Source organism: Heterodontus francisci, chromosome 15, assembly GCF_036365525.1.
Source record: "Heterodontus francisci isolate sHetFra1 chromosome 15, sHetFra1.hap1, whole genome shotgun sequence".
NCBI lineage: Eukaryota > Metazoa > Chordata > Chondrichthyes > Heterodontiformes > Heterodontidae > Heterodontus > Heterodontus francisci.
The window spans coordinates 3,381,642-3,394,857 of record NC_090385.1 but is presented as its reverse complement, the minus strand read 5'-3'; the positions used below and the strand labels follow the sequence as shown (position 1 = coordinate 3,394,857).

Here is a 13,216-nt window from a genome sequence, read left to right as displayed (position 1 = left end):
TCTGTCTGGGTTTGTAGTGTCTGCCTCTGTCTGTCTGGGTTTGCAGTGTCTGTCTGTGTTTGCAGTCTCTGTCTGTGTTTGCAGTTTCTGTTTCTGTGTGTCTGGGTTTGCCGTGTTTGTCTCTGTCTGTGTTTACAGTGTCTGTCAGTGTTTGTAGTGTCTGCCTCTGTCTGTCTCGGTTTGCAATGTCTGTTTGGGTTTGCAGTGTCTATCTCTGTCTGTCTGGGTTTGCAGTCTCTGCCCGGGTTTGCAGTGTCTCTCTCTGTCTGTCTGGGTTTGCAGTCTCAGTCTGTCTGGGGTTTCAGTGTCAGTCTCTGTCTGTCTGGGTTTGCAGTTTCTGTCCCTGTCTGGGTTTGCAGTGCCTATCTGTCTGGTTTTGCGGTTTCTGTCCGTGTCTGTCTGGGTTTGCTGTCTGTTTCTGTCAATCTGGGATTGCAGTGTCTGACTGGGTTTGCAGTGTCTCTCTGTTTGGGTTTTCAGTCTCTGTCTAGGTTTGCAGTCTCTGTCTGTCTGGGTTTGCAGTCCCTGTCTCTGTCTGTCTGGGTTTGTAGTCTCTGTCTCTGTCTGTCTGGGTTTGCAGTCTCTGTCTATCTGGGTTTGCAGTCTCTGTCTCTGTCTGTCTGGGTTTGCAGTCTCTGTCTGTCTGGGTTGGCTGTCTCTGTCTATCTGGGTTTGCAGTCTCTGTCTCTGTCTGTCTGGGTTTGCAGTCTCTGTCTCTGTCTGTCTCGGTTAGCAGTCTCTGTCTCTGTCTGTCTGGGTTTGCTGTCTGTCTGTCTCGGTTTGGAGTCTCTGTCTCTCTGGGTTTGCTGCCTCTGTCTGTCTCGGTTTGCAGTCTCTGTCTCTGCCTGTCTGAGTTTGCAGTCTCTGTCTCTGTCTGTCTGGGTTTGCAGACTCTGTCTGTCTGGGTTTGCAGACTCTGTCTCTGTCTGTCTGGGTTTGCAGTCTCTGTCTGTCTAGGTTTGCAGTCTCTGTCTGTCTGGGTTTGCAGTCTCTGTCTCTCTGGGTTTGCAGTCTCTGTCTGTCTGGGTTTGCAGTCTCTGTCTGTCTGGGTTTGCAGACTCTGTCTGTCTGGGTTTGCAGACTCTGTCTGTCTGGGTTTGCAGTCTCTGTCTGTTTGGGTTTGCTGTCTCTGTCTGTCTGGGTTTGCAGTCTCTGTCTCTGTCTGTCTGGGTTTGCAGTCTCTGTCTCTCTGGGTTTGCAGACTCTGTCTCTGTCTGTCCGGGTTTGCAGTCTCTGTCTCTGTCTGTCTGGGTTTACGGACTCTGTCTGTCTGGGTTTGCTGTCTCTGTCTGTCTGGGTTTGCAGTCTCTGTCTGTCTGGGTTTGCAGTCTCTGTCTCTCTGGGTTTGCTGTCTCTGTCTGTCTGGGGTTGCAGTCTCTGTCTGTCTGGGTTTGCAGACTCTGTCTCTCTGGGTTTGCTGTCTCTGTCTCTCTGGGTTTGCAGTCTCTGTCTGTCTGGGTTTGCTGTCTCTGTCTGTCTGGGTTTGCTGTCTCTGTCTGTCTGGGTTTGCAGTCTCTGTCTCTCTGGGTTTGCAGTCTCTGTCTCTGTCTGTCTGGGTGTGCAGACTCTGTCTGTCTGGGTTTGCAGTCTCTGTCTGGGTTTGCTGTCTCTGTCTGTCTGGGTTTGCAGTCTCTGTCTGGGTTTGCAGTCTCTGTCTCTGTCTGTCTGGGTTTGCAGACTCTGTCTCTGTCTGTCCGGGTTTGCAGTCTCTGTCTCTGTCTGTCTGGGTTTGCAGTCTCTGTCTGTCTGGGTTTGCAGTCTCTGTCTCTCTGGGTTTGCAGTCTCTGTCTCTCTGGGTTTGCAGTCTCTGTCTCTCTGGGTTTGCAGACTCTGTCTCTGTCTGTCTGGGTTTGCAGTCTCTGTCTGTCTGGGTTTGCAGTCTCTGTCTGTCTGGGTTTGCTGTCTCTATCTGTCTGGGTTTGCAGACTCTGTCTCTGTGGGTTTGCAGTCTCTGTCTGTCTGGGTTTGCAGACTCTGTCTCTGTCTGTCTGTCAGGGTTTGCAGACTCTTTCTCTGTCTGTCTGGGTTTGCAGACTCTGTCTCTCTGGGTTTGCAGACTCTGTCTCTGTCTGTCTGGGTTTGCAGTCTGTCTCTGTCTGTCTGGATTTGCAGACTCTGTCTCTGTCTGTCTGGGTTTGCAGACTCTGTCTCTCTGGGTTTGCAGACTCTGTCTCTGTCTGTCTGGGTTTGCAGTCTGTCTCTGTCTGTCTGGATTTGCAGACTCTGTCTCTGTCTGTCTGGGTTTGCAGACTCTGTCTGTCTGGGTTTGCAGACTCTGTCTCTGTGGGTTTGCAGTCTCTGTCTGTCTGGGTTTGCAGACTCTGTCTCTGTCTGTCTGTCAGGGTTTGCAGACTCTGTCTCTGTCTGTCTGGGTTTGCAGACTCTGTCTCTCTGGGTTTGCAGACTCTGTCTCTGTCTGTCTGGGTTTGCAGTCTGTCTCTGTCTGTCTGGATTTGCAGACTCTGTCTCTGTCTGTCTGGGTTTGCAGACTCTGTCTGTCTGGGTTTGCAGACTCTGTCTGTCTGGGTTTGCAGACTCTGTCTCTGTCTGTCTGTCAGGGTTTGCAGACTCTGTCTCTGTCTGTCTGGGTTTGCAGACTCTGTCTCTCTGGGTTTGCAGACTCTGTCTCTGTCTGTCTGGGTTTGCAGACTCTGTCTGTCTGGGTTTGCAGACTCTGTCTCTGTGGGTTTGCAGTCTCTGTCTGTCTGGATTTGCAGACTCTGTCTCTGTCTGTCTGGGTTTGCAGACACTGTCTGTCTGGGTTTGCAGTCTCTGTCTCTCTGGGTTTGCAGACTCTGTCTCTCTGGGTTTGCTGCCTCTGTCTGTCTCGGTTTGCAGTCTCTGTCTCTGCCTGTCTGAGTTTGCAGTCTCTGTCTCTGTCTGGGTTTGCAGACACTGTCTGTCTGGGTTTGCAGTCTCTGTCTCTCTGGGTTTGCAGTCTCTGTCTCTCTGGGTTTGCAGACTCTGTCTCTGTCTCTCTGGGTTTGCAGACTCTGTCTCTCTGGGTTTGCAGACTCTGTCTGTCTGGGTTTGCAGACTGTCTGTCTGGGTTTGCAGACTCTGTCTCTCTGGGTTTGCAGACTCTGTCTCTGTCTGTCTGGGTTTGCAGACTCTGTCTGTCTGGGTTTGCAGACTCTGTCTCTGTCTCTCTGGGTTTGCAGACTCTGTCTGTCTGGGTTTGCAGACTCTGTCTCTGTCTGTCTGGGTTTGCAGACTCTGTCTCTGTCTCTCTGGGTTTGCAGACTCTGTCTCTCTGGGTTTGCAGACTCTGTCTGTCTGGGTTTGCAGACTCTGTCTCTGTCTCTCTGGGTTTGCAGACTCTGTCTCTCTGGGTTTGCAGACTCTGTCTCTCTGGGTTTGCAGACTCTGTCTGTCTGGGTTTGCAGACTCTGTCTCTGTCTCTCTGGGTTTGCAGACTCTGTCTCTCTGGGTTTGCAGACTCTGTCTCTGTCTCTCTGGGTTTGCAGACTCTGTCTCTGTCTCTCTGGGTTTGCAGACTCTGTCTGTCTGGGTTTGCAGACTCTGTCTGTCTTGCTCTTATTCTCAGACTCAGTGACGGAAAAGGAAGGGGATTTTCTGCAGCTTTTGCGCCGCGGATGTGGGCGAGTCCCGGCTCCGCTCCACCCGCTTCTCAGGGCGGCTGCTTCCCCGTTCGGTGCCCGTTGTCAGGCGTCCCGGGAGCCGCGGCCGGAGCCATGACCCCCGCCGAGCAGAATGTGACCTGGCTCATCTCCCTGGGGGTGCTGGAATCCCCCAAAAAAACACCCTCGGACCCGGAAGAGTTCCTGAGAAACGTCTTGAAGGACGGACTGGTCCTGTGTAAACTGCTGGAGAGACTGTACCCGGGGAGCGTGGAGAAGGTAACCCGGGGGGAGAGGGGGTAACCCGGGGGGGGGGGCGAGGGTAAACCGGGGGGGAGAGGGGGAGAGGGGGTAACCCGGGGGGGGGGAGGAGAGGGTAAACCGGGGGGGAGAGGGGGTAACCCGGGGGGGGGGGAGGGGGAGAGAGGGGGTAAACTGGGGAGAGAAGGGGTAAACCGGGGGGTGGATAGAGGGGGTAAACCAGGGAGAGAGGGGGCTGGGGATAGGGGGTAAACCGGGGAGAGAGGGGTTAAACCCGGGGGGGAGGGGTAAAATGGGGGGGGGGGGGAGAGTGGGGGTAAACCGGGGGGGGGGAGGAGAGGGTAAACCGGGGAGAGAGGGGGTAACCCGGGGGGGGGGGAGAGAGGGGGTAAACCGGGGGGGAGAGGGGGTAACCCGGGGAGAGAGGGTAAACCGGGGGGGAGAGGGGGTAAACCGGGGAGAGAGGGTAAACCGGGGAGAGAGGGGGTAAACCGGGGGGGAGAGGGGGAGAGGGGGTAACCCGGGGGGGGGGAGGAGAGGGTAAACCGGGGAGAGGGGGTAAACCGGGGGGAGAGGGGGTAAACCGGGGGGAGAGGGGGTAAACCGGGGGGGGGGAGGAGAGGGTAAACCGGGGAGAGAGGGGGTAACCCGGGGGGGGGGGAGAGAGGGGGTAAACCGGGGGGGAGAGGGGGTAACCCGGGGAGAGAGGGTAAACCGGGGGGGAGAGGGGGTAAACCGGGGAGAGAGGGTAAACCGGGGAGAGAGGGGGTAAACCGGGGGGGAGAGGGGGAGAGGGGGTAACCCGGGGGGGGGGAGGAGAGGGTAAACCGGGGGGAGAGGGGGTAAACCGGGGGGGAGAGGGGGTAACCCGGGGGGGGGGAGGAGAGGGTAAACCGGGGAGAGAGGGGGTAACCCGGGGGGGGGAGAGAGGGGGTAAACCGGGGGGGAGAGGGGGTAACCCGGGGGGGGGGGTGGGAGAGAGGGTAAACCGGGGGGGGGGGTAAACCGGGGGGGGGAAGAGGGTAAACCGGGGGGGGGGGGGGGGAGAGGGGGGGTAAACCGGGGGGGGGGGGAGAGGGTAAACCGGGGAGAGAGGGGGTAACCCGGGGTGGGGGGGAGAGGGGGTATAAACCAGGGGGTGGAGAGAGGGGGTAAACTGGGGAGAGAGGGGGTAAACCGGGGGGTGGATAGAGGGGGTAAACCAGGGAGAGAGGGGGCTGGGGATAGGGGGTAAACCGGGGAGAGAGGGGTTAAACCCGGGGGGGAGGGGTAAAATGGGGGGGGGGAGAGGGGGGGTAAACCGGGGGGGGGGGAGAGGGTAAACCGGGGAGAGAGGGGGTAACCCGGGGGGGGGGGGAGGGGGAGAGAGGGGGTACAACGGGGGAGAGGGGGTATAAACTGGGGGGTGGAGAGAGGGGGTAAACTGAGGAGAGAGGGGGTAAACCGGGGGGTGGATAGAGGGGGTAAACCAGGGAGAGAGGGGGCTGGGGATAGGGGGTAAACCGGGGAGAGAGGGGTTAAACCTGGGGGGAGGGGTAAAATGGGGGGGGGGGAGAGGGGGGGTATACTTGGGGGAGAGGGGGTAAACCCTGGGGGGGCAATGTAAACCCTGGGGCGAGGGGGGTAAACCGGGTGGGGTGAAAGGGTGTAAACGCTGGGGGGGGGGGGCTTTACCAGGGAGAGGGGGTTAAACCGGGAGAGGGGAGAGACTGTTAACCTGGGTGAGGGGGTGGTGGTGGGGAATGGGGGTGCTGGTGCTGGAGCCCTGGACAAGGTAAACCCAGGGGAAGAGGAGCTGGGACAGGGGGACAGAGGGGTGAGGGGGCAAGGAGGGGGGGGGATGTTGCCCGTGATCCTGGAACCTGGACAAGGTAAACCGGGGGGGGGGGGGGGAGGGGGTTAAGCTGGGGGTGGGGGGGGAAGGAGAGGTTTGGGGAAGCGGGGGACGCCCATCACCCCTTGAAACTTCGAGACTGATCCACTGAAACCCCGACTGGGGCAAGTTCCACAATTAAGAGCAAATCAGCCTCACCTTTCAGTTTCTACTGATTAGTTACAGAGCAACATTTGTTGCTGTTGAAATGTCACTGCAATGGTCTAAAGAAAAGGAGAAAGATTGTTCATGTAACCCATAATAACACAAGGTCGGTGTTTAGGATTAAAGATGTTTTGGTAATTTGCCACGTACTGTGAAAACAAAAGCACGGAATGAATATTAATTCTCATTTTTTAACAAACTACAAACTGAGACAAAATACCTGCTCATTGTTACACTGGACAAAAAAAAGTGAAGTTTTGTCTTAAATGATTGAAAACTGAGCCAAGTGCAGAATGAGGACTGTGTTTTAACTGCTGCTGGTTTAGAAATGACAGTTAAACCTAAACCGCAGTTTGAACAACTGCATTCTCCATAGAATGGCGTGTGCTCCGGGTCGTGGCGTGTGCTCTGCGGCTGTTGGCGTGTGCTCTGCGGGTGTTGGCGTGTGCTCTGCGGGTGTTGGCGTGTGCTCTGCGGGTGTTGGCGTGTGCTCTGCGGGTGTTGGCGTGTGCTCTGCGGGTGTTGGCGTGTGCTCTGCGGGTGTTGGCGTGTGCTCTGCGGGTGTTGGCGTGTGCTCTGCGGGTCGTGGCGTGTGCTCTGCGGGTGTTGGCGTGTGCTCTGCGGGTGTTGGCGTGTGCTCTGCGGGTGGTGGCGTGTGCTCCGGGTGACAGCGGGTGCTCCAGTTCTTGGCCTGCAATCCAGATCTACAGCAAAAGGGTCCAGACTCGAGCCCCGGGACCCTCCCACCCCCCCAAAAGCACTCAGTCCTATTTCTGTTGATATTTTTTATTTACTGATCTGCTGAATTTCATGGGTTGCTCTGAGCACTGTTACCTCATTGGTTGATGAAAGAAAGAACTTGCATTTATATAGCACCTTTCATGACCTCAGGATGTCCCAAAGTGCTTTACAGCCAATGAAGTACTTTTTGAAGTGTAGTCTCTGTTGAAATGCAGGAAACGCAGCAGCCAATTCGTGCACAGCAAGATCCCACAAACAGCTCTGTGATAATGACCAGATAATCAGTTTCTGTGATGTTAATTGCGGGATAAATATTGGCCACAGGACACCGGGGAGAACTCCCTGTGATTCTTTGAGTAGCACCACGGGAACATTAACATCCACTTGGGAGAGACAGCAGGGCCTCGGCTTAACATCTCATTCAAAAGATGGCATCTGCAACAGTGCAGCACTCCCTCAGTACTGCCACCTCTGACAGCGCAGCGCTCCCTCGGTACTGACCCTCCGACAGTGCAGCACTCCCTCGGTACTGACCCTCCGACAGCGCGGCGCTCCCTTGGTACTGACCCTCCGACAGTGCAGCACTCCCTCGGTACTGACCCTCCGACAGCGCGGCGCTCCCTTGGTACTGAACCTCCGACAGCGCAGCACTCCCTCTGTACTGACCCTCTGACAGTGCGGCACTCCCTCAGTACTGACCCTCTGACAATGCAGCACACCCTCAGTACTGACCCTCTGACAGTGCGGCACTCCCTCAGCACTGACCCTCTGACAGTGCGGCACTCCCTCAGTACTGACCCTCTGACAGTGCGGCACTCCCTCAGTACTGACCCTCTGACAGTGCGGCACTCCCTCAGTACTGACCCTCTGACAGTGCGGCACTCCCTCAGTACTGACCCTCTGACAGTGCGGCACTCCCTCAGTACTGACCCTCTGACAGTGCGGCACTCCCTCAGTACTGACCCTCTGACATGCGGCACTCCCTCAGTACTGACCCTCTGACAGTGCAGCACTCCCTCAGAATTGACCCTCTGACAGAGCGGCACTCCCTCAGTACTGACCCTCTGATAGTGCAGCACTTCATCAGTACTGACCCTCTGACAGTGCAGCACTCCCTCAGTACTGACCCTCTGATAGTGCAGCACTCCCTCAGTACTGACCCTCTGACAGTGCAGCACTCCCTCAGTACTGACCCTCTGACAGTGCAGCACTCCCTCAGAATTGACCCTCTGACAGAGCGGCACTCCTTCAGTACTGACCCTCCGACAGTGCAGCACTCCCTCAGTACTGACCCTCTGACAGAGCAGCGCTTCCTCAGTCCTGACCCTCCGACAGTGCAGCACTCCCTCAGTACTGACCCTCTGACAGTGCAGCACTCCCTCAGTACTGACCCTCCGACAGTGCAGCACTCCCTCAGTACTGACCCTCTGACAGTGCAGCACTCCCTCAGTACTGACCCTCTGACAGTGCAGCACTCCCTCAGTACTGACCCTCTGACAGTGCAGCACTCGCTCAGTACTGACCCTCCCACAGTGCAGCACTCCCTCAGTACTGACCCTCTGACAGTGCAGCACTCCCTCAGTACTGACCCTCTGACAGTGCAACACTTCCTCAGTACTGAACCTCCGACAGTGCAGCACTCCCTCGGTACTGACCCTCCGACAGCGCGGCGCTCCCTTGGTACTGAACCTCCGACAGCGCAGCACTCCCTCTGTACTGACCCTCCGACAGTGCAGCACTCCCTCGGTACTGACCCTCCGACAGCGCGGCGCTCCCTTGGTACTGAACCTCCGACAGCGCAGCACTCCCTCTGTACTGACCCTCTGACAGTGCGGCACTCCCTCAGTACTGACCCTCTGACAATGCAGCACACCCTCAGTACTGACCCTCTGACAGTGCGGCACTCCCTCAGTACTGACCCTCTGACAGTGCGGCACTCCCTCAGTACTGACCCTCTGACAGTGCGGCACTCCCTCAGTACTGACCCTCTGACAGTGCGGCACTCCCTCAGTACTGACCCTCTGACAGTGCGGCACTCCCTCAGTACTGACCCTCTGACAGTGCGGCACTCCCTCAGTACTGACCCTCTGACAGTGCGGCACTCCCTCAGTACTGACCCTCTGACAGTGCGGCACTCCCTCAGTACTGACCCTCTGACATGTGGCACTCCCTCAGTACTGACCCTCTGACAGTGCAGCACTCCCTCAGAATTGACCCTCTGACAGAGCAGCACTCCCTCAGTACTGACCCTCTGATAGTGCAGCACTCCCTCAGTACTGACCCTCTGATAGTGCGGCACTCCCTCAGTACTGACCCTCTGACAGTGCGGCACTCCCTCAGTACTGACCCTCTGATAGTGCAGCACTCCCTCAGTACTGACCCTCTGATAGTGCGGCACTCCCTCAGTACTGACCCTCTGACAGTGCGGCACTCCCTCAGTACTGACCCTCTGACAGTGCAGCACTCCCTCAGTACTGACCCTCTGACAGTGCAGCACTCCCTCAGAATTGACCCTCTGACAGTGCAGCACTCCCTCAGTACTGACCCTCTGACAGAGCGGCGCTTCCTCAGTACTGACCCTCCGACAGTGCAGCACTCCCTCAGTACTGACCCTCTGACAGAGCGGCGCTTCCTCAGTACTGACCCTCCGACAGTGCAGCACTCCCTCAGTACTGACCCTCTGACAGAGCGGCGCTTCCTCAGTACTGACCCTCTGACAGTGCAGCACTCCCTCAGTACTGACCCTCTGACAGTGCAGCACTCGCTCAGTACTGACCCTCCGACAGTGCAGCACTCCCTCAGTACTGACCCTCCGACAGTGCAGCACTCCCTCAGTACTGACCCTCTGACAGTGCAGCACTCCCTCAGTACTGACCCTCTGACAGTGCAGCACTCGCTCAGTACTGACCCTCCCACAGTGCAGCACTCCCTCAGTACTGACCCTCTGACAGTGCAGCACTCCCTCAGTACTGACCCTCTGACAGTGCAACACTTCCTCAGTACTGAACCTCCGACAGTGCAGCAGCCCCTCAGTACTGACCCTCCGACAGTGCAGTACTCCCTCAGTACTGACCTTCTGACAGTGCAGCGCTCCCTCAGTACTGACCCTCTGACAGTGCAGCACTCCCTCAGAATTGACCCTCTGACAGAGCGGCACTCCCTCAGTACTGACCCTCTGATAGTGCAGCACTCCCTCAGTACTGACCCTCCGACAGTGCAGTACTCCCTCAGTACTGACCCTCTGACAGTGCAGCGCTCCCTCAGTACTGACCCTCTGACAGTGCAGCACTCCCTCAGAATTGACCCTCTGACAGAGCGGCACTCCCTCAGTACTGACCCTCTGATAGTGCAGCACTCCCTCAGTACTGACCCTCTGACAGCGCAGCACTCCCTCAGTACTGACCCTCTGACAGTGCAGCACTCCCTCAGTACTGACCCTCTGACAGTGCAGCACTCGCTCAGTACTGACCCTCCCACAGTGCAGCACTCCCTCAGTACTGACCCTCTGACAGTGCAGCACTCCCTCAGTACTGACCCTCTGACAGTGCAACACTTCCTCAGTACTGAACCTCCGACAGTGCAGCACTCCCTCGGTACTGACCCTCCGACAGCGCGGCGCTCCCTTGGTACTGAACCTCCGACAGCGCAGCACTCCCTCTGTACTGACCCTCCGACAGTGCAGCACTCCCTCGGTACTGACCCTCCGACAGCGCGGCGCTCCCTTGGTACTGAACCTCCGACAGCGCAGCACTCCCTCTGTACTGACCCTCTGACAGTGCAGTACTCCCTCAGTACTGACCCTCTGACAGTGCAGCGCTCCCTCAGTACTGACCCTCTGACAGTGAAGCGCTCCCTCAGTACTGACCCTCTGACGGTGCAGCACTCCCTCAGTACTGACCCTCTGACAGTGCAGCACTCCCTCAGTACTGACCCTCTGACAGTGCAGCACTCCCTCAGTACTGACCCTCTGACAGTGCAGCACTCGCTCAGTACTGACCCTCTGACAGTGCAGCATTCGCTCAGTACTGACCCTCTGGCAGTGCAGCACTCCCTCAGTACTGACCCTCTGACAGTGCAGCACTCCCTCAGTACTGACCCTCTGACAGTGCAGCCCACCCTCAGTATTGACCCTCTGACAGTGCAGCACTCCCTCAGTACTGACCCTCTGACAGTGCAGCACACCCTCAGTACTGACCCTCTGACAGTGCAGCACTCCCTCAGTACTGACCCTCTGACAGTGCAGGACACCCTCAGTACTGACCCTCTGACAGTGCAGCACTCGCTCAGTACTGACCCTCTGACAGTGCAGCACTCCCTCAGTACTGACCCTCTGACAGTGCAGCACTCCCTCAGTACTGACCCTCTGACAGTGCAGCACACCCTCAGTATTGACCCTCTGACAGTGCAGCACTCCCTCAGTACTGACCCTCTGACAGTGCAGCACACCCTCAGTACTGACCCTCTGACAGTGCAGCACTCCCTCAGTACTGACCCTCTGACAGTGCAGCACTCGCTCAGTACTGACCCTCCGACAGTGCAGCACACCCTCAGTACTGACCCTCTGACAGTGCAGCACTCCCTCAGTACTGACCCTCTGACAGTGCAGCACACCCTCAGTACTGACCCTCTGACAGTGCAGCACTCGCTCAGTACTGACCCTCTGACAGTGCAGCACTCGCTCAGTACTGACCCTCTGACAGTGCAGCACTCCCTCAGTACTGACCCTCTGACAGTGCAGCACTCCCTCAGTACTGACCCTCTGACAGTGCAGCACTCCCTCAGTACTGACCCTCTGACAGTGCAGCACTCCCTCAGTACTGACCCTCTGACAGTGCAGCACTCCCCCAGTACTGACCCTCTGACAGTGCAGCACACCCTCAGTACTGACCCTCTGACAGTGCAGCACTCCCTCAGTACTGACCCTCTGACAGTGCAGCACACCCTCAGTACTGACCCTCTGACAGTGCAGCACTCCCTCAGTACTGACCCTCTGACAGTGCAGCACACCCTCAGTACTGACCCTCTGACAGTGCAGCACTCGCTCAGTACTGACCCTCTGACAGTGCAGCACTCGCTCAGTACTGACCCTCTGACAGTGCAGCACTCCCTCAGTACTGACCCTCTGACAGTGCAGCACACCCTCAGTACTGACCCTCTGACAGTGCAGCACTCCCTCAGTACTGACCCTCTGACAGTGCAGCACTCGCTCAGTACTGACCCTCAGACAGTGCAGCACTCCCTCAGTACTGACCCTCTGACAGTGCAGCACTCGCTCAGTACTGACCCTCCGACAGTGTAGCGACTCCTCAGTACTGACCCTCCGACAGTGCAGCACTCGCTCAGTACTGACCCTCCGACAGTGCAGCGACTCCTCAGTACTGACCCTCTGACAGTGCAGCACTCGCTCAGTACTGCACTGGAGTGTCAGCATTGAATTTTTGCTCAATTCGCATGAGTGGAACTTGAAACCCACAACCTTCTGACTGAGAGGTGAGTGTTGCCAGTCACCGAGGCATGACTGACATCTATATAAATCCTAAATCAGAACAGGAAGACCTGTTGTTATCAACAATTTAAGATTATGTAAATGTATGGGACCGTAGATTTAACCTTTCTCTGAGGCGGAAGGCTCCGGGATATGCAGTTAAATGGGCAATAAAGAGAAACCTGTATGTTTATTTTATGGTGAGACCTGCAAAATATTAGAAACTGCAAAACAGAAGATCCTCAGACCTGTGCTGGTGCTCACTCCTCATTGCGGGAGGTGATGGTGTAGTGGTAATCTTACTGGATTAGTAATCCAGAGGCTAATGTCAGGGTTCAAATCCCACCACGGCAGCTGGTGGAATTTAAATTCAATTAATTAATAATAATCTGGAATTGAAAGGTAGTCTCAGTGATGGTGCCGTGAAACTATCATTGTTGTAAAAACCCACCTGGTTCACTAGTGTCCTTTCGGGAAGGAAATCTGCCGTCCTTACCGGGTCTGGCCTACATGTGACTCCAGACCCACAGCAATGTGGTTGACTCTGAAATGGTCTAGCAAACCTTTCAGTTCAAGGGCAATTAGGGATGGGCAACAAGTGCTGGTCTTGCCAGTGATGCCCACATCCTGTGAAAGAATAGTAAAAAGAGTTGGAGTTACTGACTTGATTCCCATTTGCCTGCTTAGTCTTTCTGTTCACCTGTCACCCCGTGCTTGCTGGCTTTCGTTGGCTCCAGGTCTGGCAATGCCTCAATTTTCCAATTCTTATCCCTGTGTCAAGCCCCTCCATGGCCTCACCCCTCCCTATCCCTGTACCCTTCTCCAGCCCCACAACCCTCCGAGATCTTTGAGCTCCTCTAATTCTGGCCTCTTACGTATCCCTGATTTTCATTGATCCACCATGGGTGGCTGTGCCTTCAGCTGCCTGGGCCCCAAGCTCTGGAATTCCCTCCCTGAAGCCTCTCCGTCTCTCTTTCTCTCCTCCTTTAAGACACTCTTTAAAATCTACCTCTTTGACCAAACTTTTGGCCACCTGCCTTAATATTTCTTCTGTGGCTCAATGTCACATTTTGGTTGCTAATCATCCTGTGAAGCACCATGGGACATTTT

General features: G+C 56.2%; 1 protein-coding gene across 4 annotated transcripts in view; it reads left to right on the top strand.

Moving 5' to 3' along the window:
* The first annotated feature begins 3,584 nt into the window (after positions 1-3,584).
* Positions 3,585-13,216, top strand: part of LOC137377470 (rho guanine nucleotide exchange factor 6-like) — a 272,593-nt gene continuing 262,961 nt past the window's right edge. For all 4 annotated transcript variants that reach the window (XM_068047087.1, XM_068047084.1, XM_068047085.1 and 1 more), the window contains exon 1: positions 3,585-3,860. In XM_068047087.1, coding sequence (XP_067903188.1) covers positions 3,597-3,860 — 264 coding nt within the window. In that variant the 5' untranslated portion in view covers positions 3,585-3,596. The remainder of the gene's footprint in view (positions 3,861-13,216) is intronic.